This window comes from Perna viridis, chromosome 9 (assembly GCF_037379345.1).
Source record: "Perna viridis isolate PV_CMFRI_1.1 ecotype Kerala chromosome 9, ASM3737934v1, whole genome shotgun sequence".
Lineage (NCBI taxonomy): Eukaryota > Metazoa > Mollusca > Bivalvia > Mytilida > Mytilidae > Perna > Perna viridis.
The window spans coordinates 5,070,271-5,095,015 of NC_142453.1; the positions used below are offsets into that span (position 1 = coordinate 5,070,271).

The window sequence follows — 24,745 nt, forward strand, 5'->3', positions numbered from 1 at the left end:
TCCACAACGGCTTGCCATACTTCTTCCTCTAATATACACTCCCTGTATGAACAGACCGCGATTGAATATCATTGTAAGTGTTTGTGCCCTGATATGGTTGCTTATTTCAATTTTGTCCACTTTTATTCTGAATATGAATGAAGCTAGAAAGAAAAAAAACACTCACATTAAAACATTCTTTTCAAATGCGGTTCCATCTGCTCCGATGGCGTTATATCTATTTTGCCAGATTTATTTTGGATTTGACTTGATGGATCGGATTAGTGTTCGGTAATTTTGTTGTTACCCTTATTTAGTGGTGATGGAAAAACTATACACGAACAGATGTAATTCTTGGTGAAGTTTAAAATATATATTTTTATTTTTATGTTTAAAAATCCATTTATTTTTTCACGAGTGCAGTGTGTACAACACATTTGCTGAGTGTGGCGCTCTTTTGATTCTGTAGTCTCCACTAACTCGACTAAACTTCCTGACTACATATTTAGCAGGCATCAGCATTCTGTATATGATGAAGAACCCTATTTTGATAAAATTAGTATCTTTCAAAAAGACATCATCGCATTGATCCTAATATTCAGCTATGGTATGAAATATCTATGGTACGAGATGACAACTACATGTAAGTCAGTCACATGACGTTCTAACTATATTTCTTCCCCCTGTCTTTGTTTACCCCTTTGAAAGCAGGAAGAATCACAAGATAAATTCTTGTCATATGACTGTATGGTGCAATGATTTGATGAAGTAAGGTTCCTTTTTGATGCAAAAAAATGTATTTTTTCTTTTGGATGCAGAGACTTTCGGGTTTCTAATGTAAAAGTATGTAATTATTTTTTTTTTAAATAATATATGTACATGTACATTGTATGTACCAGGGCTCAAGCAACTTGAGAAAAACAGGGAGAAGTAACTTCTCTTTCAGACAGACACTAGGGATAGGTGGGGGTGGTCAGGGAGAAGTGAACGCATATGTGCATCATTCACTAACGTTTTTTAATTTTTAATTACATGTACTATATGTTACTTACATGCACACAATATAAGCATGCATTTTTATATGTTTATTTTCTTTTATTGAGATAAATGTTACTTTTTCTTTAAGCTACAATGTACATTTGTAAGTAACTAAATATTTTGGACAAAATGAAATCAGCCTGCATACCTGGGCTGCTGACTGAAATTGACTGCATTACATATTCATGAAATTGAATTTTTATACCTCTACCCCTTTCCAATTTTTTTTTTACAATTTACAATAAAATTAATATATGATTGAGTAAAAGAAAGCTTGTTGTAATGGATTGTCTTATTAGTTTTGTCTTTTTAGCAGCACTGGAATATAAAATTTCTGGCAGTGACATTCCGTTGGAATTTTCATTTTGTTCTGTTTTTTCCATGGTCCTACTTAATCCATAATGATTTCATGTCCAGAATATCCAGTCTCTTGATGTAAGTTGATCAAGGGTATCAATAATCATGTTCAAAATTTATTACTGACAAAACAAGACTGAAACTTTATTGACACATATTAAACATGTAGCGGTCAGTACGAACTTGTCTCTAGTTTAATAAGTGTTCCGTTGAAATGGAAAATATACTGTTTAGTTATGAAACAAGAAGATCAAAAGAAATGCTTTGGGTTTTCTACCAAATTATCAATTGAGATAAATTTAATCCAAGTCCCAACAAATCGCACCACAAATTTGCACATTTCATAATGGAATATAAGTGATAAAACATGAATTATCTGGAGTGAAGAAAAAACTGATTAAAATACTTGCTTGTAACCAAATATTTGATAGATTTCGAAGATTTTTACTGTTTATTTTTTCTCGACCAGGTGCCATTTCTGTTTGAATTATTATCAGACGAGAGATAACTCTGGTCAAAATACTGCTAAAAGAAGGAGTGCAGTCCTGATCATGGGTGAAGTCTAAAAGTGAGGGGACAACTTCACTTCGCTTTTGGTGTAGTCTGAATGTGAAATGAGCCCCCATGGTGACTATTTCACCTGAATTACCCAATAGCGTGAGCCCTGTGTACTTGATCATAGTTGATGTAAGCATCACTTCCAGACGTTTATTTTGATATTCTTTTTTTTCATATAATCCTTACTAAGAATGGTCATTTTTTTTCAAGAATATGAGTAAGAAGTTTGTTATAATGGCATATTAATTTTACATTTTTGGTGCACTTAATATATTTCACTATATACTAGACAATATGGGGTCCAAATTTGCTTTTGAGGATGTGAAGTCCAGGATCTTTGTAGATTACAAATAAAAAATCCACTTAATGTAAACCAAGGGTCCTCATTAGACATTCATTGTAATGTATTGCAAGTGTGGGACCTATACTAATGAAATTTGAAGTCCTTAATTATACATATAGAAATGAAGGCAGTGGTGATCCAGAAAGAAATTTGGGATGGTCCAAAGTTAAGTTTAACATCAATGTCAATTTGCCTGATTTGTTTCACCTCATAATACATACAAAAGTTGGGTTCCAGCTAATAGTGTGCTTAGTGTCAACGTGCTGAATATTGACCTCTATGACCACGTAGATACAAGTTAAACATTTAACAACAGAAGATAGGATTTCACTATTCTTTCACAACTTTTGCATTGTGATAAAGAAATTTATACATGATGCCATCATTAGTATTATCACACTAAGACAATCAATTTATTTCAGGGATGGAATGAAATTATTTTCTGGAAGCAAGGATTTTGTAGTAGGTACACAGTGTAGAAGCTGGTATTTCTGTTCATCACTAAGTTGTTGTTTACATGCAAAATTACCAACACCATTTAGCAAGAATTTACAACTAGTGGTTGTGTAGATGAAGGTTTTATTTTTTTTCTGGAAGTGCAAGTGCTCAATTGCTTGAACAGATTTATTTTAAAAATACTATTGGTCCATTATTTACAGTAGTTTTGGGACTGATCGACTGCTTTGTGTGGCTACTCTGAAGTTTTCTTTGATGAGTTTTGATAAAAACTCATTGATCCATGTACTGTAATTTTGGCATGTCAGGGTATTGCAGTTACATTAGGTAATATGATAAAAGGTTAATTTTATTTGTTAATTAGCTCATTGAGAACACTAACCTTTGAAGTAAAGGCAGTACAGTGAGGGATTAGTCCAGTGCGCCATGGGACCACCCCCTGGGTCCGCCACTGAATCTTGAAACAACACCAATTCAAACCCTGCACTGTGCCAACAATGTCAACAAATATTTTCATTTTCAACTTTCTCTGATTGTTCTGTCTTTTGTTACCTAAAAGATCTTACCTAAAAGATCTTTAAGAAATATGATGGCTGATCTCATTTAAATTTTGCCCTGATAAAGGATTGTCATTTTATTTTGAATAGCTGGAGAGCTGCAATTTTTTGTACTTACTATATGTAAGCCTTGAATTAATCTTTTAATAATATAAAATTAGCAGCGATAGGTTAGCTACATACACATCATTAGAGAACAAAACTAAACTGTTACCTCTATCCAAGTGTTGCATTCACTCAAGAGTAAAGAAATCACGGACCCATAAATTTTGCTTACACTTACAGGGTTCTAGGATTTTTCAGAAATTGAGGTTTCCTCGGGAAAAATCCATATAAAATCAACTTTCCCACAGTCAATCACTGCTTTCCTAACAAAACAAATCCTTACAGCATATGAAGTTTTCAACTTGCCACAGGAAAGTGTAACTAACTACCTAACTTTCCTTGACCCAATTATCACTTGCCCCGGGTAACAGCAAATAGGAATCCTAGAACACTGACTTACAAGAAATAATTTTATTTGACTCAAACATATTCTTGACAGTTTTCAGAAGGGGCAAGTATGTACATTCTAATATAGAAAAATTCTTGTTAAGACTAGAGCAAAAGCTTGGTACATACATGTAACTTTATATTACTGTTTCCTCAGATTCTGTTTCAGTATTAAAAAAATCAAGTCATACATGTATGTATAGTAGCTTACAGGCACCTGTAAATGATTGTTGTACAGTTAGTATTTGAGTCAGTTTTTTTTATTGAAACTGACCAACTTTTAAAAAACAAAATTGTTCTTCACTGATGTACATGTACATTTTATTTAAAATTGTTCTTCATTGGTATACATTGTATTTGTTATGCAGAACTTAACACACTCTGTTGCTTGTAGTTACATTATTTTACAAGGCAAGTCTTATAATCCCTGAAACAGACAATTTTATCTCTGCCATTTGGTCCAAGTCTGAGATTTGATTGCGTTTATTAAATGGATGGAACTGTCAGACTTACCTGAAAGCGTCCTTTAACATTCATTTGTATATTCTGTTTTGCTATAGTATATGAAAGTGAAAATAAATTTTGTTGAATGATTTTAGTTTGCTTGTTTCATTTTCCTGTCCTAACTTTATAGGTCTGAGGAAAAATTAATTTCAGACTGAAAAAAAAAATGTTCTTGATTTTTCTTCTAATAAATCAGAAATTTATATTCCCATTTCATGTCACCACAAGGAAATAATAATCTAGAAAAAGTTACATTCATGTTATGTGACAAACTTTTCCATGGAAAGCAAACAAATTTATGAAATTCCAGAACACTTGGTCCATAAATTTATCACAGTTCCCTTAATGCAATTTTAACATCATTTTTATATCTTTCAAATTGTGTAGTGATTTAATCAAAGTCATTTTGATATTTCCTAGTTACCGGTACTCTCTGTTAGAAACATGTATAATACAGACAATCACTGATGAAAGACTGAATGCATATCTACAAATGGTTACATTGAAAATGACAAGGCCAGTAAGTGTAGGCAATAAATGATGGAATTTGCTTACAATACTGTTATAGTGTCATAGAACTGATTATCCAATGAGCTGTTAGCTTATAAGACCACTGGTGGCTGGTTGGTTATCTTCTCCATTGTTGTATAAAATGACCTTATGAACTTATTATGTATAAAAATGTTTTTACTAGTGTGCCCCATTGGCTTTGTTTTTTCATTGTGCAAAGTGTGTCCTTCTGAATTTACTTATCACAAAAAAGGAACATGTAAGGAGAAATGCAGTAAAGGATCCACCCTATAATCTTTATAAAAATATTAAATACAGAGATCACCAAAAGGTTGCACCTTTTAGTAAGCTCTGAAAGACATAATTGAAAATCTTCAAACTTGATTCAGACTATCTGTATTTCATGGTGAATACAAAATTTACAGGATCTGTCAGACATATCTGTTAAAGAATGCCTCTACCTGGTAAAATAAAAAGATTTTCCCTTCAATGTACATCACCAACAGTGAAAGCAGGTGAATTAGTCAGTTAACTCGGTCAGTTTGTCTTCCATGCTTAGATGATACCTACCTTATGTAATCTATAACTGAAAAAGTTTTTTTCCCCCTACATTACATATGTATTAGAATGTTGAACTCACCAGTAGCCATTTTTTTTTCAGTAATATATGCTATCATTTGTATATTACTTCAGGAAATTTATGACCCACACTGTAGTTTTAAAACTTTCTATGTTTATATACATGTACATGTCAAAGATACATACATGTATGTTCTGACAAATATGTGATGGTGACACAGGTCCAGATATATACACATGTAGGTCTTGTTTTAATTTTTTTTGATAAATTTAATTTGAGATTTTATTTGGTAATTTTCCCAGAACCAGTATCACATACACTACAGTAGGTGACAGTCAGAACCTTCCATGTAAGGTACTGGTACAGCCAATGATTTTGTCATGTGTTAAAGACAAAGCACGACAGCCTTGGACAACACTCAATGTACTACTGGTCTATAGGCGTATGTTCTTTATACATGTACATACAAGTTAACAGCATCAAATTTATCATGCATCTTTTGCTTAATTATGTTGATATTAATTTATTTTTTCCATTTCAGAAGTGACTGTATTAGCCAGTAACTGGTTGAATATGTAGATCACTGTCCAAATTGTGTCTCTATTTACCCACTTGACCTTCATAATCCCAAATGTATTTAAGACATTGATGGTAATCATGGCATCTGTGGCTTTCTTCCATGTATGCACAGTCTACAAGAATATTTCAGATGATAAACACCATCACAAAGTTCATGGTCATGAAAAAGATTTACTTGAGAAAGTGGTGACTACTGTGTCCATTATATTTTGTGCGATTAGCCTTGTCACTGCCATCTACCTCTTGCTGCCAAGAGATGAGCGAGGATCAGAATGGTGGAGAAATCCTGGAAAGACTCTGGTTGGCCCTAACCTTAATGATATCATCAGAGCCATTGTTATAACTAGCTTACTGGGAACCGTGGGTAAGTCTGACATTGTTATGACTGGCTTACTGGGAACCGTGGGTAAGTCTGCCACTGTTATAGCTGGCTTACTGGGAACCGTGGGTAAGTCTGACACTGTTATAACTGGCTTACTGGGACCTGTGGGTAAGTCTGACATTGTTATAACTAGCTTACTGGGAACCGTGGGTAAGTCTGCCACTGTTATAACTGGCTTACTGGGAACCGTGGGTAAGTCTGACATTGTTATAACTAGCTTACTGGGACCTGTGGGTAAGTCTGACATTGTTATAACTGGCTTACTGGGACCTGTGGGTAAGTCTGACACTGTTATAACTGGCTTACTGGGAACCGTGGGTAAGTCTGACACTGTTATAACTGGCTTACTGGGACCTGTGGGTAAGTCTGACATTGTTATAACTGGCTTACTGGGAACCGTGGGTAAGTCTGACACTGTTATAACTGGCTTACTGGGAACCGTGGGTAAGTCTGCCACTGTTATAACTGGCTTACTGGGAACCGTGGGTAAGTCTGCCACTGTTATAACTGGCTTACTGGGAACCGTGGGTAAGTCTGACACTGTTATAACTGGCTTACTGGGACCTGTGGGTAAGTCTGACATTGTTATAACTGGCTTACTGGGAACCGTGGGTAAGTCTGACACTGTTATAACTGGCTTACTGGGAACCGTGGGTAAGTCTGACACTGTTATAACTGGCTTACTGGGAACCGTGGGTAAGTCTGACACTGTTATAACTGGCTTACTGGGAACCGTGGGTAAGTCTGCCACTGTTATAACTCGCTTACTGGGAACCGTGGGTAAGTCTGCCACTGTTATAACTGGCTTACTGAGAACCGTGGGTAAGTCTGCCATTGTTACAACTGGCTTACTGGGAACCGTGGGTAAGTCTGCCATTGTTACAACTGGCTTACTGGGAACCGTGGGTAAGTCTGACATTGTTACAACTGGCTTACTGGGAACCGTGGGTAAGTCTGGCACTGTTATAACTGGCTTACTGGGAACCGTGGGTAAGTCTGACATTGTTATAACTAGCTTACTGGGAGCTGTGGGTAAGTCTGACATTGTTACAACTGGCTTACTGGGAACCGTGGGTAAGTCTGCCATTGTTACAACTGGCTTACTGGGAACCGTGGGTAAGTCTGACATTGTTATAACTGGCTTACTTGGAACCGTGGGTAAGTGTGGCATTGTTATAACTAGCTTACTGGGAGCTGTGGGTAAGTCTGCCATTGTTATAACTGGCTTACTGGGAACCGTGGGTAAGTCTGACACTGTCATAACTGGCTTACTGGGACCTGTGGGTAAGTCTGACACTGTTATAACTAGCTTACTGGGAACCGTGGGTAAGTCTGACACTGTTATAACTGGCTTACTGGGAACCGTGGGTAAGTCTGACACTGTTATAACTGGCTTACTGGGAACCGTGGGTAAGTCTGACATTGTTATAACTAGCTTACTGGGAACCGTGGGTAAGTCTGACACTATTATAACTGGCTTACTGGGAACCGTGGGTAAGTCTGCCATTGTTACAACTGGCTTACTGGGACCTGTGGGTAAGTCTGACACTGTTATAACTGGCTTACTGGGAACCGTGGGTAAGTCTGACATTGTTATAACTAGCTTACTGGGAGCTGTGGGTAAGTCTGACATTGTTACAACTGGCTTACTGGGAACCGTGGGTAAGTCTGCCATTGTTACAACTGGCTTACTGGGAACCGTGGGTAAGTCTGACATTGTTATAACTGGCTTACTGGGAACCGTGGGTAAGTCTGACATTGTTATAACTGGCTTACTGGGAGCTGTGGGTAAGTCTGACATTGTTACAACTGGCTTACTGGGAACCGTGGGTAAGTCTGCCATTGTTACAACTGGCTTACTGGGAACCGTGGGTAAGTCTGACATTGTTACAACTGGCTTACTGGGAACCGTGGGTAAGTCTGACATTGTTATAACTGGCTTACTGGGAACCGTGGGTAAGTCTGCCATTGTTATAACTGGCTTACTGGGAACCGTGGGTAAGTCTGACATTGTTATAACTGGCTTACTGGGAACCGTGGGTAAGTGTGGTATTGTTATAACTAGCTTACTGGGAGCTGTGGGTAAGTCTGCCATTGTTATAACTGGCTTACTGGGAACCATGGGTAAGTCTGCCATTACTGGGAACCGTGGGTAAGTCTGACATTACTGGGAACCGTGGATAAGTCTGCCATTACTGGGAACCGTGGATAAGTCTGCCATTATTGGGAACCATGGGTAAGTCTGCCATTACTGGGAACCGTGGATAAGTCTGCCATTATTGGGAACTGTGGGTAAGTCTGACATTACTGGGAACCGTGGGTAAGTCTGCCATTACTGGGAACCATGGGTAAGTCTGACTGTCAGCTTAAGATTGTTTTTTTTTGTAAATGTTTAAAGATGATAAATTTTGATGTTGAAATATATGTTCTTATGACTTTAAGATTGTTTTTTTTTGTAAATGTTTAAAGATGATAAATTTTGATGTTGAAATATATATTCTTATGACTTTTGCTTTCTTGACAGAGGATTAATTACACATGTAATTAATTAAAAATTAAATTTAAAAGGAGACCCATTTTGGATGTTTTATAATCTAATTAAAATGTATGTATGAACTACAATCTTTCAATTCAGATACTGCATGTAGAACAGGGTAAGATGTTAACATTTTATGAACCTTGTCCTATCGGGCAAGTTGATTAAAATTCTATTTGCCTAAATTGAAATCTAGTATTCCTTAAGTAAATGCATGTTAACAAATGAATATGATTTGGTTGTCCTCCGGCCAAGTATAATATAACTTAAACTTATCCAATCTGTAGTTTCACTTGTCCAGGGCAATAGGACAACCTTTAACTTGTCCAATCTGTGCTTTCACTTGTCTAGGGCAATATGACAACCTTTAACATCATTCCCAGTTGGATCTAACAACACTGCATTCTGAATATTGATTTAAAAAAAAATCCAACACACTCCATTCTACTTTCTGCTTTGATGACCTTTCTGATCAGCCAATCAGATTTCAGCTTTCATGGTTACAAAAGCACTATCTAAAGTGGTAAACCAGATGATTCTGAAAACTTCATCTGAACAATAAGTAGAATTGGATATTTTAAGATATTACATTCAGTGGTTTAAGGGAACAATATGTAGTGCTAAATTTATCCTCCTTTTACAGTCCACCTGGACCATCATTCAATGTATGGATGGTTGATCTAAGTGATATTTGATTTCAAATTTATGGGACTTTAAACACCTTGTTAATGATGGAAGGCATTTTAATGTGCTTTAGCATGGCTGATAACTGTCAGTTACATTGAGAAAGTGTTTGTTGTTAGCGTGGGATCCAATAATTCCAAAGGGGGGAATTGGGCCAGGGTAGGAAACTGACTAAAATTCCAGCCATTCCTGAATACAATTTTTTAATATATTTACTATATGGCTATATAAATTTTTGCTTAAATTAGCCAGTCCTGCCAAAAAATAACCAGTCTCGGGCTGGTGGGCAGGCTGCTATTTCTAACTCTGCTTGGGCATGAGCCTAAGGGACATTGGATCCATGCACCTATAATAGTTCTACCATATTTGCATGTATGTTTTCAGGTATCTTAATAAGATCTGTAACACTGATGGCAGAAAAGTTTCCTTTTCCATCAGATGTCCTGGATGCAAATCACATCTTCTGTATTTTGATAAATGTAAGTGTTATGGCAAATTGAAAAAAATGGTATCACTTGAAATAATACAACCCTGTCTGAGCTAATCTTAATGTATTAAAATCTCTCCAGGTAGAATAATGCTTGACAATAAAACTGTATTCAATTTCATTGCTATTGAAGACTTTATAGGATTTTTATTGTATGACAAATAGACCTAGTTCAACATTATTAGTAAAACTTCAAAGTGATTTAAATAAATTTCTAGGTAAAATTCTGTTCAATAGTATAACTTGGTAAATGTTTCTTATTTTAATGGAGCATTTGCAGCTTGAATTAGAAAAATTATACTGTGCATTCAATGAGTGAGTTGTATATTAGATTCACCTTGTCTGTCTGTCCATCCATTCATCAGAATTTGGTCGCAATTATCTCGGCTCCCAATGGTTGGATTAATTTCAATTTTGTTGTGTTCAGTGGCTTCTTGTAGATGGGGTATAAGTTGTTATTGATTTTTATCGCTCTCCAATATTACCGTCCTGTACAAGTCAGGGTAAGCCCAGTACTACTATGCATGTTTTTCTTATTGTTTATGTTTTCAGGTATTTGTACAGTACTTTTATCAGTCTTCTTATCTGTGGATTATACTGTATGCTATAGAAGCATTACTTGTATCCAACAATAAAGAATTGTAAGTTTCTAGTGTTAGAGAGATACCTTTTACGGTGAAACCTGAATTATCTGACATAACTTGAGACCAGATGACTATGTCCTCTTAGACTTCTATAGTGGAATCTGACTTATCTGACATGATTCTAGGCAAGAGAACTATGTTTTCATAGACTTCTGCAGTGGATGATGACTTATCTGATTTGATTCTAGGCAAGAGAGCTATGTTTTCTCAGACATTTACAGTGGAACATGGCTTATCTGATGGTACAAGATCACAATTAATTTTCTTTTTTTGTTGTTGTACATATGTATATCATAAAATATAAATACAGTTCCTTCTTTTAGTGTGTTTCTTCCTGATTATTTTCTATGCTGTCCTAAACTTTATTGGTTAGTATTTGCTGCAAAAATGTAGGGCAAGAATCAAAATTACAAGGGATTTTTTTTTCATTCTATAATTTTATGTGAAAGTTGTGATTTGGTCCTGTTCAAGAAGGTAAACATTTAGCACATTTGGCAGTAGTCACTTTTCATGTCTATAAAGTGTCTGAAGCATAGGTCCTATAAACAAAAATGATGGTTAATTTCTCTGAAACTCTCAGATAAATCTGGTTTTAGACATGTTTCTATTTTAGGGAAGTTTTATTGAGTTTGAAGCAGTAGAATTTTTTTATATGTCAAAATGGGTCTGTTGAAATGCACTACAAAATTAATTGTGGTCATATCCTAATAATTTTTGTAAAAGATGCCTTTTGTATATGTTTTGGAGGGTTATTTTCAGAATTATGGAATAAACATGAAACGTGTCAAGAAAAAAAACCTTTTTTTCATTTTTTTTTGTCCAAAAATTGGTTTCTATGGAATTTTCAATGTAGAACTCATAATTTCATATGGCTTCAGGGTAAAATTGGGCAAATAAGCTAATTATTGCCTTCTTTTGAGTTTTTTACACACACAGTGTCATAATAACAGCAAATAAACACCATTCATGATCAGCACCTTTTATAGTGGAATCTGACTTAATTGACATGATTTTAGGCAATAACTGTATTTTCCAAGACTTTTATACTGACTTTTAAGGCTTATCTGATATGATTCTAGACAAGAGACCTATGTTTTTTTTAGACTTTTACAGTGGAAAATGGCTTATCTGATATGATTTTAGACAAGAGAATTATGTTTTCTCTGACTTTTACAGTGGAACCTGACTTTTCTGACCTTTTGACCGGAGAACTGTGTTTTTTTCAGACTTTTCCAATATACTATGACTTATCTGTTTAAAATCAAATTGAAAGCTTCAGCATTTCACTAATGTTGTAAAGTTGTTTTACCCATTTTGGTACATTTTTGAGTAAATTTTGAATAAATTTATGCAAATAAGAGGAATTTTCTAAATATTGGTCTTATGTTACGCAAATAAGAGGATTTTTTTACATGGGTAAGATGGGGAATGTTTTTGTTCTTTGACTTTCTATGCGATTAACAGGTGTGCGATTAAGTGAAATCCACTGCACTTTATAAGTATTAATTTCTTGGTGTACTAATTTTTGCTATTTTTGCAGTGACCATAGAAGCGTGTAAATTTAATACTTTAACATTTTATAATGCCTATCATTTTTTTGAAACCAGGAAAATTGATAGCCGTGAATATGTCGCCTCACAAAATCATTGAAAATTAGCAACCGTGAAAATTAATACATTTACAGTATCTCACAACTTATCAATTCATCTACCAATGATATATGTAAGTCCATAATTTTCATGTTTCTTTTAATAATTTGTTTTATATTTTTAGACCCATGGCTATCAAATACCTAGTAGGATGGATCCTGCCAGGTGTAGTGTGTGCAGCAGGATTGCTTGTTATTTACTATGATGGTGTAGTTGAGTAAGTTATTGTATGACTGCCAAGAATTTGGATTTATTATTATTTTATTTTCGGATACTGGTTTTTGATCTCGATAGTTTAATGTCCAATTTCAAATTTTCAAATTCTTTTACCACTGCTAATCTGCATCAGAAACCAATCATGGATCAAACATTTAATCACAATTCAAATTCAGAGCTTGAATAACAAGAAAGAAATTTTGTTTATATAAGTGATGGTCTCTGAGAAGGTATATGATCAGAACCTCAGAGCCTAATTTCATAAAAATCTCAAATTCTTCCTCAAATCATACTGGAACAAATAGAGAGCAACCATTTGATTTTTATGGGTGGTGGCTAGTATCAAGTTTTCTATCCTGCCTTTTGTTTTCTTTTTTTAATATACACAATAAAAACATTATGGCATTAATAGATCCTGCCTTTTTATTTTTTCTTATGACCTTGTCCTGGCTTTTTATTTCATGAAATTTTCAATCCTGCCTTTTTATTTCAAATTTGATCCTAATCCCCCATAAAAAATCAAGTAGTTCCCTAAAATTAAATATTTTAAGAAAACATAAGGATAAAAAGATTTTTTATAAACTGAAGTACAACCCTTAATGATTTGAACCCCTGAAAAATAGAGAGGTGAAATATGCTGGGCATTGAAAAAATGCATTTGTGTGTTGTCCAGGTTTGTCCAATGTAACACTTTTGCATTCTTATATTTTCTTTATTGACTTATTGTTTGTTGGTATTGCACAACTTCATAAACCCTTTTTATGTTCCAGCCTTTGTAAGAGTCATGCAAATTCCTTAATATGTGATACACTACAAAAAAGGCTACACATTTTTATTTTTGCTGTTAAGTTGCTTTATAGGTCTTTATGATGAAATGTATATTCATTCAAATTTGTCTGCTCTTAGGAGATAATTTACATTGAAAATCCAATGATTTCTACTTTTTTTTAGTATCATTTACAGAGTTATCTCCCTTAATTTTGAATTCTATAATGCAGTCTATATATTTATATCTCTTATGAACACAGTTTTTATGAAAATCCACATGTTATTTTATGTCCAATTAAGTATTTTATAAAAAAAAAAATATCCAAAATAAAAATATGTAGACTTTCCAACCATGTACATTTGTATTACATTTTGCATGATTCTTATCTGGAGTGCTACTTAAGAGCTTGTCACTCAGTGCAAGTTGTACACTGTGTTGAAAGCTAAATAATGCCCTTTTGTTGGTTCATTGGTTGCATTTCTAACTACACTATTGATGGAAATGTTGTCTCATAAACATTTTTCTTGTCCTCTCTACTTCATGTCATTAAAATTGGATACCAGTTGTTATGAATTTTTTTTCAGAATCCATAGTAGAACAGAGCTACAGAAAGTGTTCATTTACTTGATCTTCTTGTTACCAATTCTACTGGTTCTTATTTGTAATCCAGTTTTATTTTACTTTGCATCCAAAGCTGGTAAGTAGTTGTATTTTTTACAGAATTTTATAGCAATTTGAAAGAACCGCTACAATTTTCAGTACAGATCTAGATATGCATCATGGTGATTTAAGTGTTAGTGTTTGTAAGAATCATGCAAAATGGGAAAAATCAGAAACATGCATGTCAAAATCCTAATGATCTAATAATGTAATATCACTCAAGGATACTTTCTCTATTTAAAAAGACTAATATTTAATCTCTGAATCACTGGCTTTGTTCAGAAATTTTTCAATAGAATGTTAGAAAAATGAAGTTTTTGACAGTTATCTGCCCTTCAAATGTTCATTTTCAGTGCATTTCAGTTAAATTTTAACTCAATGCTGCAACATGATATGGAAAATATTGTCTTTTTTCCTTGATTCTGATGGTGCAAATAGTCAAATTAAACTATCAAAATGGTGTTTTTTTCATACCATGTTTCACTCATTGCCTTATTCTTACAGATACTAACACTTAAATAATGTATGGTGGATTAATTTGGCAGGTGTTAATTTAGCGATTTTTATGCAGAAAGGTAAACCTATAAATTTTGGCTGATGCTTTGTGGTGCACAAAGTACTTAAGCCAAGAGTTAAAATTTCGTGGACGGCAAAAAAACGCTAAAATTAGCACCCTGCAAATATAACCCGCTATACAGTAGCTGTTTAGGTAGAAATCTGCCCTAAATTATATAAATATGATTTACTTTAATATAACTGAACACCTATGGGATCTTTTGGATTCAATCTTTCAAGTTTTAATAGCTGTCACTTGCTGGAAAATAGTAAAATTTAGAGATCAACAGCTTTTCAAACTTGAAACACAGTTTTGTAATATGTATGTATTGGAAGCATTTGATGTTGTAAGGGGTATCCATTCTAAGTGGAGGTGGAATTAAAACTGCTTTTAAAATGATGCGCTATATTTTCTCTATAATTCCAGCAAAGCGAGCCTTGATATGGCATTATGGTAGATACACAGCCAGTGAGAGAAAGTTGATAGACTCTATACATTTCAAATTTATCCTCATCATGGCCGCCTTCCTTACCAGGTAAGGTATTTACTTGTCAGCAAATGTATAGGTTTAACTCTCCTGCTTTTGTGGCGCCTCCCAATATTTCATGAAAAATTCAACATTCTCCTGCTGATGTGCCACTGTGAAAGCGAACAATTCAGCCGCATTTTCTGTCCTATTATGGTTAATGAAAAGTTTAATTTGTTACTGGTACTTTAGAGCTGTTCAGATGAATTACATTTGTACATGTATTTAAAAAAAACTCTTGTTAGTATTTTGTTTTGTAAGCCAATATTCTAGCCCAGATCCAGAGGTTTTGTAAATGGTGATTCCACAAGAAAAGGGTGGGTAGGTTCCAATCTGCCATTTGCACACTTTTGCACGCATTTTTCATATCAGAATTTAAAAATTCTAACAAAAGGGGCCGGGATCAACACCCCCCTGCTTCTGAAACTGACATTTCTACCAAATTTTTGATATAAAATATTTGGTGTGATTTTGTACCAAAAAGGAAATACATGTACAATAAAACTATTTTTTATTCAGTTATCCAATACAGTTTTATCTGGAGTATATACATGTACATGTAATTATAGAATAAATTGTCAAATCAATTCAATGAAATCAACATTATATGAAACAATCAATTTTGAAAGACCCAAAAAAAAATGAATTATAGGTATAATTAGAACTCGAGTTTGAGTAAACTTCCAGTTGAAGTAAGAGCCCAAATTGAAATTAAGTTTGAAATGGAGTGGGACTTGAAGTTACTTTTTTAGTCATTTTTAGGAGTTGAACTTATGTTAGATTTCAAGTTGAACATAAGGTTAGAGTTGAACTACAAGACATTTCTTGGAGATGAATTTCAGGATTTCTTTTTATCTGATTCGATTTAGAAGTGTGCTTCCAGAACTTGATTGTCTGCCACACTGAATAAAGCCTTAATTAACAAAACAGACATAACAGACAATCTTATTCTGAAGAAATTTTCTATACTCTAAACTCCTGAATATTCCACCTCATAAATTGTGCCATTGGCCAACATAGATATTCCCTGTTGGGCGCAGAGCCATAGAATATGGTTTTATTAGTTCAATATGATCTAAGCAGTAGTATGTTAAATATTCACCTTCATTGGTGAGGATATGCATGTATGATGTTCCAACATCAACAATGATGACATTGTCATTCGGTGTTGCTAGGATACCAACTGGATTAAATGGTTTGTTTTGAGAGTTAATGTCTGTATGACCATTATATGATTGTAATTGAAGAAAATGGCCCCTCCGCTTGACATAGCAATATTTATTGGATACTTAAAAACTTTCTTACTATCTGAATCATTCTCATATTTCACTACAAGTTTTCCATACTGATCCATTACCAGAATGTATCCTTTGCCATTGTTATGCGCCCCTACAATAATGTTTGGATTGTGAGCAACATGAACACAGGAGAGTATCCATGGATACATATATATTTTTGATGGTATAATCTGCCCAGTTCTCTCATTCAGAATCCTTAGATTTGACTCCACTTTGATAACCACAGGAGATCCACTGGGTAGTATTTCTATTCGATTTATTTTGTTGGTAAAACTAGATAGCACTGTCACTCCATCGTCTGTGAAATGGATATGTTGAAGCTTGTCTAGATTATTACCTCCAATCCAGAGAGTTCCATTAAAACAAAAAGCCATATAATGAACATGTTTCATGGAAACACAAAATTTATTCACTACATCAAATCTTATTGGAAACTTACTTGCAGTCATTGATAATCTAAACTCGCTCAATTCTTTCACATTAATAATTCCGTGGGAACTTTTCATGTGAAATCGTTCACATGCTTCACATATAAACTTGTCACAGTTGATACATTTTCTTTCAACTTTGGTATCTTTTTTGCAAATCTGACATCCTACTCAGAACTGGGCTGTGGGTGAAAGAAGGTGAGCAGCCATGAACAGTCAAATCTGTGTTCTCAAGTGTGCCTAGATTTTTGTTTTCATCTTATTGCTTTTTCTTAACTGAATATCCATCAATACATAATTGCTTTTGGGTATGTAATGTTAAGTATGATAACTCAATGTTATCATTGAGAACAAGTGTTTTGTTTTAAGAGAGAAACCATTCAATTTTTAAACAGAATGGTGGGGGCGGGGGGCACTTGGAACATATCCAAAGCAAACAAATAGGACCATTCAAGATTAAAAAACCTAGAATGAGAATTTATTGTATGCCACATAAGAATGAAAAAAAAGGAGAAAGTGATAAAATATAATCTTTGATTCTTGTTTACCTTTATTGATCTTAAGTGTCAGTCTCTGTAAGAATCAGGCAGAGGGTGAAACATGGTATGAAAAAAACTCACCATTTTGAAAGTGTAATTTGACTATTTTCACCTTCAGAATCAAGGAAATAAGAGAAGATTTTCCATATGATGTTTGTAAATTGAGTTATAATTTCAGTGAAATGCACTGAAAGTGAACATTTCATGGAAAGATAACTCTGTCAAAAATCTCATTTTCTAACATTCTATTGACAAATTTCTGACAAATAGTGGCCTTTTAATATTTGAGAAATTACATTGTCAGATTGGTGGGTTTTTTATTTTTCCCATTTTGCCTGATTTTTACAAATACTTATACTTAAGTATGGTCAACCCTTTTATCTTTGAGTACATATATTTTATTTTAAGTTTAAAAGGAATTGACTAATTTATCTTAAATAAAACTCTTCAACTTTAATTGCCCAGAAAGGGAGATTTGACTAAGTCCTACTACATATTTAAGCCATTAGACAGCTTGAGGGAAGAAGGAAGTACTTATGATTGCACATCTTTGCTTGTTTTAAGAGTTTTGGTATAAGTGAACTTTTTAAAAGATAATTACATATGTTGTTTTTATTTATTTCATACATGCTTCTTATGTCTCTAGTGTTGTCATTTAAAATTAGATATAAAAAATTATAAGGAATGTTTGTTCAGTGAGACCCTTCTAAAATAAACATTAGTGGAGTCTGACTTGCTCATTTACTTTGTACTTATTGTCTTGGTTATTTTATGTTCTTTGTTTTGTATGTCTCTTTTCCATGTCTGGTTTTTGTCCCTAGATTGCATTCTTTTGATTTCCGCTAGATTCTTGGTTCCCTTGGTTACTCCTTGATTTCTGCTAGATTCTTGGTTCCCTTTGTTACTCATTGATTTCCGCTAGATTCTTGGTTCCCTTGGTTACTCTTTGATTTCCGCTAGGTTCTTGGTTCCCTTTGTTACTCATTGATTTCCGCTAGATTCTTGGTTCCCTTGGTTACTCTTTGATTTCCGCTATAACGTTGGTTCCCTTGATTACTCTTTGATTACCACTATAACCTTGTTTCCCTTGGTTACTCTTTGACTTGTTTGGTTAAGGCAAGCTTTTAGTGTATAAACGTTCAAAGTGCATTGAAACTGATGTGAAAGAACTTCATGCAATGTCTGATTTTTCAGAGTTTGGTTTAGAATTTTTTTTCTTTGTAATAATTTTCTGACTTACCTGCTACAGAAAGACAAAAATGGGCACATATGAATACAAAATTTTGAAATTGGACTACCTTGTATTTAGTACAAAATCATTCCATTTGTGTTCCAGAGGAAGGATGTCTGATTTGATTTCAGCCTACTGTATAGAGTACTTTTGTTGTTTTACTTTTAATTATTGTTTTTGTTTAAGTTGGTTACCAAACATCATAGATTCTGGAATACACATGGCTGACTATGATAACAAGACAGCAAAACTGACTATCTGGATTATAATGGTAAGATTAGATTAACTCCTACTGACCCACATCCTTGGAAACCCAGGGGTGTCTTCATAGCCTGCCACTTCATGGAGAAGTAGGCTGCAGATGCCCCACCCCCAGAATTTCCAAGGATGACTGAACCAGTTTTACCCATCTGTATTATTCAGAGCTCAGCTGTTATCTTTTGATAAAGACTAGTTATCTGCTTCTTGTGCATTATATTTTACACAACAGGCTAGAATATAGTACATGCTAAATGTACCAGAAATGACTGCATTTGATTGGTCATTTCATTTTACCTATACCACTTTTCCTGTTTTCCTATTGGTGGATCAGTTTAAATTTGTTACAATCAGTCACTTGCAACTGGATGCCTGGTTACTTAGGTTAAAAATCAAAGGGTATTTTATCGTCTTGTTACTTCAGTTCTATGGCAACATGGTTGTGTAAGTTAGTGAGGTGCAGGATGATGAGAATATTGTCCAGAAGTGATATATGTTGGTTATGTAAAATAAGAGTCTTAGTAATTTTTGTAGTACTAAATCAATGCCATGAAAGTCTTTAATTCTAATTCTAAAAGCAAAAGAATACTTACAAGGTCAGAGACAATATAATACTCTTTCTTAATGAGAAAAGAAAAGGTTTTTCAATTTGCAGAAATTGCATATTAATTTTTTTTCTCCTTCATTAATTTGTTTAAATTTCATACTTACATATCTTATCAGGCAATATACTCTTCTAAATCATTACAAAACAAATTAAAAAAGTAACTGTTGTTAATGGGTTACCAGTTTGTGTGGTTTTAAATGGATTGGTCAAGGCATGTTCCCTTCCTTATGTTAATTTACTTCTGAAGAAGGGAAGTATATCTAGTGAAATTTCCCAAGAAATTGAAAACTCTTCAAGCCTAGGAAATCTTGAGAAACCTTGAAATCAATACAAATTAAAGTGCTTGTAAATATTTTTTACAAGATCTTACTATTGTTGTTATGGCCATATATATTAATCCCCCCATGTGTTTGTTATAATTTTATATTATTTTTTTTTCAGTGTGTATTGAACCCTCTTCAGCCAGTGTTATGTGCCCTTGTACTTTGGGGTCTTCCAGAGAACAAAATTTCCTTCTCATTTTTGTGCAGTGGAGAGACAACAGACCTGTCAGATATTTCTGCAAGCAATGTGAACTTTTCTCGTAGCACAGGAAGTGAGACTGAGCCTCTCATTAGCTTCAGGAGAAAAGATAAACATTGATAACGTGATTGTACATATTCATGTTTCAATCTTCTGTTTAGATGAAATGGTTGCTAAAGTTTACATCTCTGCCATTTCAGTATGAAACCCTACCTCTTAATACAAACTTGTACAATTAAGTGAAGATTCTTAGTTGATTTTGGTTTTGTGCCATGCAAGATTTAAATTACTGTTTGGCAGAGATTTAATTAGCGTTGTGATATATTATACTTTCAAAGTTGTAATAAGATCTGCAGAAGACAATGAATTTATAACACTAGTAGAAAGTTAGCCATGAGCTTTCAATGTGTGAGTTATGAATAATTTTATGCTGTGTTCTAATGCTGCTTCTGCTAATAGTACTTAGTGGCAGACCTATGGGGTCCGGGGTTGGAAACCCCCCTTTTATTGAGAAATTTTGTTAACTTTGTGCAAAATTATGACAAAATGAGAAAATGCTTGACTGGAACCCCCTTTTTATACCATGCCACATGAAGTGGTGAAGTATTGTGTCATTTCTCGATGAATTTGAATTGTCTTTCTTGGAATATGAATAAGTGAAACAAATTTTTTTGGGGTCAATTGGAGTTATCTTTCTTGCAATGGTGAAATATTCTTTCGAGATTAAGTTTGACTTTGAGTTCCTCAGTGAGAATTTGTAATTTAATATGTGTTCATGGATATTAAACACAGCACAATGTTGTGGGATGTCATTTAATGTCCCTGAAGATTATAACTTTTTAAATTTGACCCTGTTTATAAACTTCAGGATACGCCTCTGACAACTTAAAGCTTCAGCTTAAGTTTTTCCATTTTCATAAGCAATGTACATAACATTTATCCAAGAACAGAATTCCAGTATTTATTATTATGTTATGGTTAATATGCTTACAAAACTTTTGTCTTTGGTCCTAGTTAAAAGTGTGTATAAAATGTCTTTCAGATTTTTTTTCCTACGTTTTTTTTTGTACAGATATTTTTATATTTGGTGTAAAGTGTTTACATGGGAGCAACCATTTTACTTCTTTATGGGTGTGCAGGATGGGATAATTTTTTGTCCAGAAATTCTTTTGTTTCTGGTATTCAATTTTTTGTCTTGGCTTTATATTTTTCTTATTAAATGTTTATACTAAAACCAGTTGGTTTTTCTGGATTATTTACCATGATCTTTTGTCCTGTCTGTTATATATTTTTTATATTTCTAGCCCTGTGAAAATCAAATAGTTTCTCCTAAATAAATATCTTTGATCTCACATTTGCTTACAACCATATTACGTTTTGCAATTTGCAATTTGGGGCACCATTTTCAAGTTAGTCCAAAAGGACCAAAATCAAATAAAAAAAAATGAATTCCAGGGGCTCTTTGATTTGCTGGATTGAAGGGTAAATTTAGATTTTTGTATATTTGACCATATTTGGTAAATATCCAATTGCAATTTATTAGTAATTAACTGCAAATTTTAAAGTTCTTTGATCATTTTCATTCTGATAAGAATCTCGTCAAACATTTAAAACAAACCAAAGTCAAGAGTTTAAATGTTATTTCCATACTGGTTACAGTAGTTCAGGGTTCAACCTATGTGGATAATCAAGCTGCACACTGTGGAGCTTTTAGTTAGATCATTCTAGCAATATATTTCAAAATATTTTGAGATTAGGAAAAAGTTCATACCTATATAAAATCAGAATGATAATTCTTGACCAGCAATCCTTTTCTCAAAAAATTATAAGTTTTAAAGTTAGTCATCTGAGCAGAGAGTATTATGGAGTGTTGTTACATACTACATGCAGAGACTGAATAGAGCAATTGATAGGTATAATTAAATTAAATTGAATCTACATTAAAATTAACAACAGCAAAAACCATTTTTGAAAGAAGTAGATTTCACCCAAAAATTTGAAGAAAATCAGATGACCTTGGTTTCTTAAAAAAATCTTAAATTAAGATTCTCCTCAAATCCCTGATTTTTTTTCTTCAAAATTTCAGTTTCTAGTGATTTGATTGGTCAAAATTTGAGTTGAGGGATGATTTTAGGAAAATCTCAAGTTGAGATTCTCTATGAAACTGTGCTGGTTTTTTTTGGTATACTGAACCTTTGTAAGCTTTTCTCTTGATTTACTGTAATCATAATATTTTATCTTTGTGAAAGAAAATGATCTGTTTTATACTTAATTTAGATCTTTTTTTTTGCTATTTGTTTTTTCATTACATCATAATGTAATATTTTTAGTACTAACTGTAACTCTTTTAATACTATTGTAATACATGTTAGAACTACATGTACCATACATTGTACTCAGATGTAATACATTTAAAATCAATTGTCCTTTATTGAATAAAAGAAGTAGTACTACTTAATCCCTTACTGGTTAAGCTAGTCATTTGCTTGAGCAGTGAAATTGATACATTTTCACTACAGTTTTACTGTGCTGGATTGTTATTAATTTAAATGTGAAAGTGCTATGTTGTCCTATGTTGATATATGTTTTAGTGCTATCTTGATGTTCATAGAATTCCACTTCTATAGTGTTAGTTGATTCATCATTAAATACAATTGTTATTGTGCTACTTTGTCAAGTGATGGGTACAGTGTCATGGCACAGTACCAGTTTTTGTGCTACTTTGTCATGTGATGGGTACAATGTCATGGCACAGTACCAGTTTGCGTGCTACTTTGTCAAGTCATGACACAGTGCCAGTTTGTGTGCTACTATGTAAAATCAATTGTCCTTTATTGAATAAATGAAGTAGTACTACTTAATCCCTTACTGGTTACGCTAGTCATTTGCTTGAGCAGTGAAGTTGATACATTTTCACTACAGTTTTACTGTGCTGGATTGTTATTAATTTAAATGTGAAAGTGCTATGTTGTCCTATGTTGTTATATGTTTTAGTGCTATCTTGATGTTCATAGAATTCCACTTCTATAGTGTTAGTTGATTCATCATTAAATAAAATTGTTATTGTGCTACTTTGTCAAGTGATGGGTACAGTGTCATGGCACAGTGCCAGTTTGCATGCTACTTTGTCAAGTGATGGGTACAGTGTCATGGCACAATACCAGTTTGCGTGCTACTTTGTCATGTGATGGGTACAGTGTCATGGCACAGTGCCAGTTTGCATGCTACTTTGTCATGTGATGGGTACAGTGTCATGGCACAGTGCCAGTTTGCATGCTACTTTGTCAAGTGATGAGTACAGTGCCAGTTTGTGTGCTACTTTGTCAAGTGATGAGTACAGTGTCATGGCACAGTGCAGTGCCAGTTTGTGTGCTACTTTGTCAAGTGATGAGTAGTGTCATGGCTCAGTGCCAGTTTGTGTGCTACTTTGTCATGTGATGGGTACAATGTCATGGCACAGTGCCAGTTTGCATGCTACTTTGTCATGTGATGGGTATAATGTCATGGTTCAATGCCAGTTTGTTTTAAATATAGATATGTTTGTGCTTTTTTTTCTGTTATTGTTATTTTGACATCACATCTGTAAGCTTTATTGCACTATATATAGTTATTCCAGAAAAAAATGGTGTACTAATTTGAATAAATACTAAAAACTATTTTCTTCCCAAATCACACTAACAGATAAACTATATGTTTGTTATACATATATTCCTAGTTCCATTTCCAAGGACTGGGTGGTCCTCACAATCTCTACATGATGTGAACATGGTCAGTCCATTGTAATTTCTAAGGTTAATTGCTGTTGTGTTGTAGATCTGCATGGTCATAACTAGTAGTATAATTATGTCAAAATACAAATCATCAACTTCAATAAGGGGCTATCTATCTATAGCTGATTAGATAAAATGATGTGTTGATGCTGTACAAATTAATCAAATTAATTATTCACTTTACTATTACAATGTAAGAGGGTATTATTCTGTTCCTCCATACTCCAAACACCAAGTCAAAAAATGGCTTGCCAGATAATCTCAAGCAAGGATAGGGTAGTTCGAGTTATTGATAAGAGAAAACTTTTGTAAAAATCGCGTGAAACTAGGGATAAAAACCTATTTGTTAAAGGTATTTATAACACTTACAGTTAAAAGTTTACATTATGTGATAGTTGTACAGAAGCGTAGCAGCTCAAAATTGATTGGTACTGCAGATTATAGTAAATGAAAGATCTGGGTCTTTTCTTGAGTAAAATATATTTTTATACATTTTTTTCTACAAAAAAATTAGCATTATGTCCGTTTTAAAGTACAGGTTTGATTAAGAATCATGCAAATGAGGGGAAAAGGTGTCAAGTTAAATATTTTTGTCAACAGTTCCCTGATGGGGCATACTAGATACATTACACTAATAAAATAGTTGACAAAGTTATCAAGTTATAAATTTATCACCCTCTATCTGATTCTTAGTAGAACCTGTACACAAGTCTTCAGAATCATGTTATAGTATAGTACAGTTAAGTTTTTGTTTTTATTTAAAATTCAACATGTACAGATACATTTTGTATTGTTATAGTATGTAATAAAATGCTTTTACCACAGTTTTATGTCTTTTAATGTGAACTGGAGATAGGTACCCAGGCTTGATTCATAGGGATGCAACTGAAACCTCTCTCCCAAAAAAAATTGTGAAAAAAAAATTGCTTGCATGAAATCATTCAAAAATTCTACAACCAAATATGTTCTTGCCTGGCTTTGCTTGGCATTCAATTCTATTAACCCTACGACCTGAAATACTTGGATCAAC

The 24,745-nt window shown here is 33.7% G+C and overlaps 1 protein-coding gene across 11 annotated transcripts; it reads left to right on the forward strand.

The window, feature by feature from the left end:
• Nucleotides 1-640: 640 nt before the first annotated feature.
• Nucleotides 641-24,539, forward strand: LOC148606416 (G protein-coupled receptor 143-like). 11 transcript variants are annotated; one of them, XM_088546227.1, is made up of 12 exons: nucleotides 668-747; nucleotides 1,334-1,452; nucleotides 1,844-2,061; nucleotides 2,698-2,737; nucleotides 5,916-6,317; nucleotides 9,940-10,034; nucleotides 10,595-10,683; nucleotides 12,460-12,552; nucleotides 13,905-14,017; nucleotides 14,963-15,071; nucleotides 18,745-18,829; nucleotides 19,865-24,539. In XM_088546227.1, the coding sequence occupies exons 5-12, from the start codon at nucleotides 6,023-6,025 to the stop codon at nucleotides 20,063-20,065; spliced, it is 1,080 nt and encodes a 359-aa protein (XP_088402353.1). In that variant the 5' UTR covers nucleotides 668-747; nucleotides 1,334-1,452; nucleotides 1,844-2,061; nucleotides 2,698-2,737; nucleotides 5,916-6,022; the 3' UTR covers nucleotides 20,066-24,539. The 11 variants fall into 11 exon arrangements, with proteins under 11 accessions (XP_088402349.1, XP_088402356.1, XP_088402353.1 ...); XM_088546225.1 differs by having other exon boundaries at nucleotides 689-822; XM_088546230.1 differs by lacking the exon at nucleotides 1,334-1,452 and having other exon boundaries at nucleotides 661-747.
• Nucleotides 24,540-24,745: the final 206 nt, after the last annotated feature.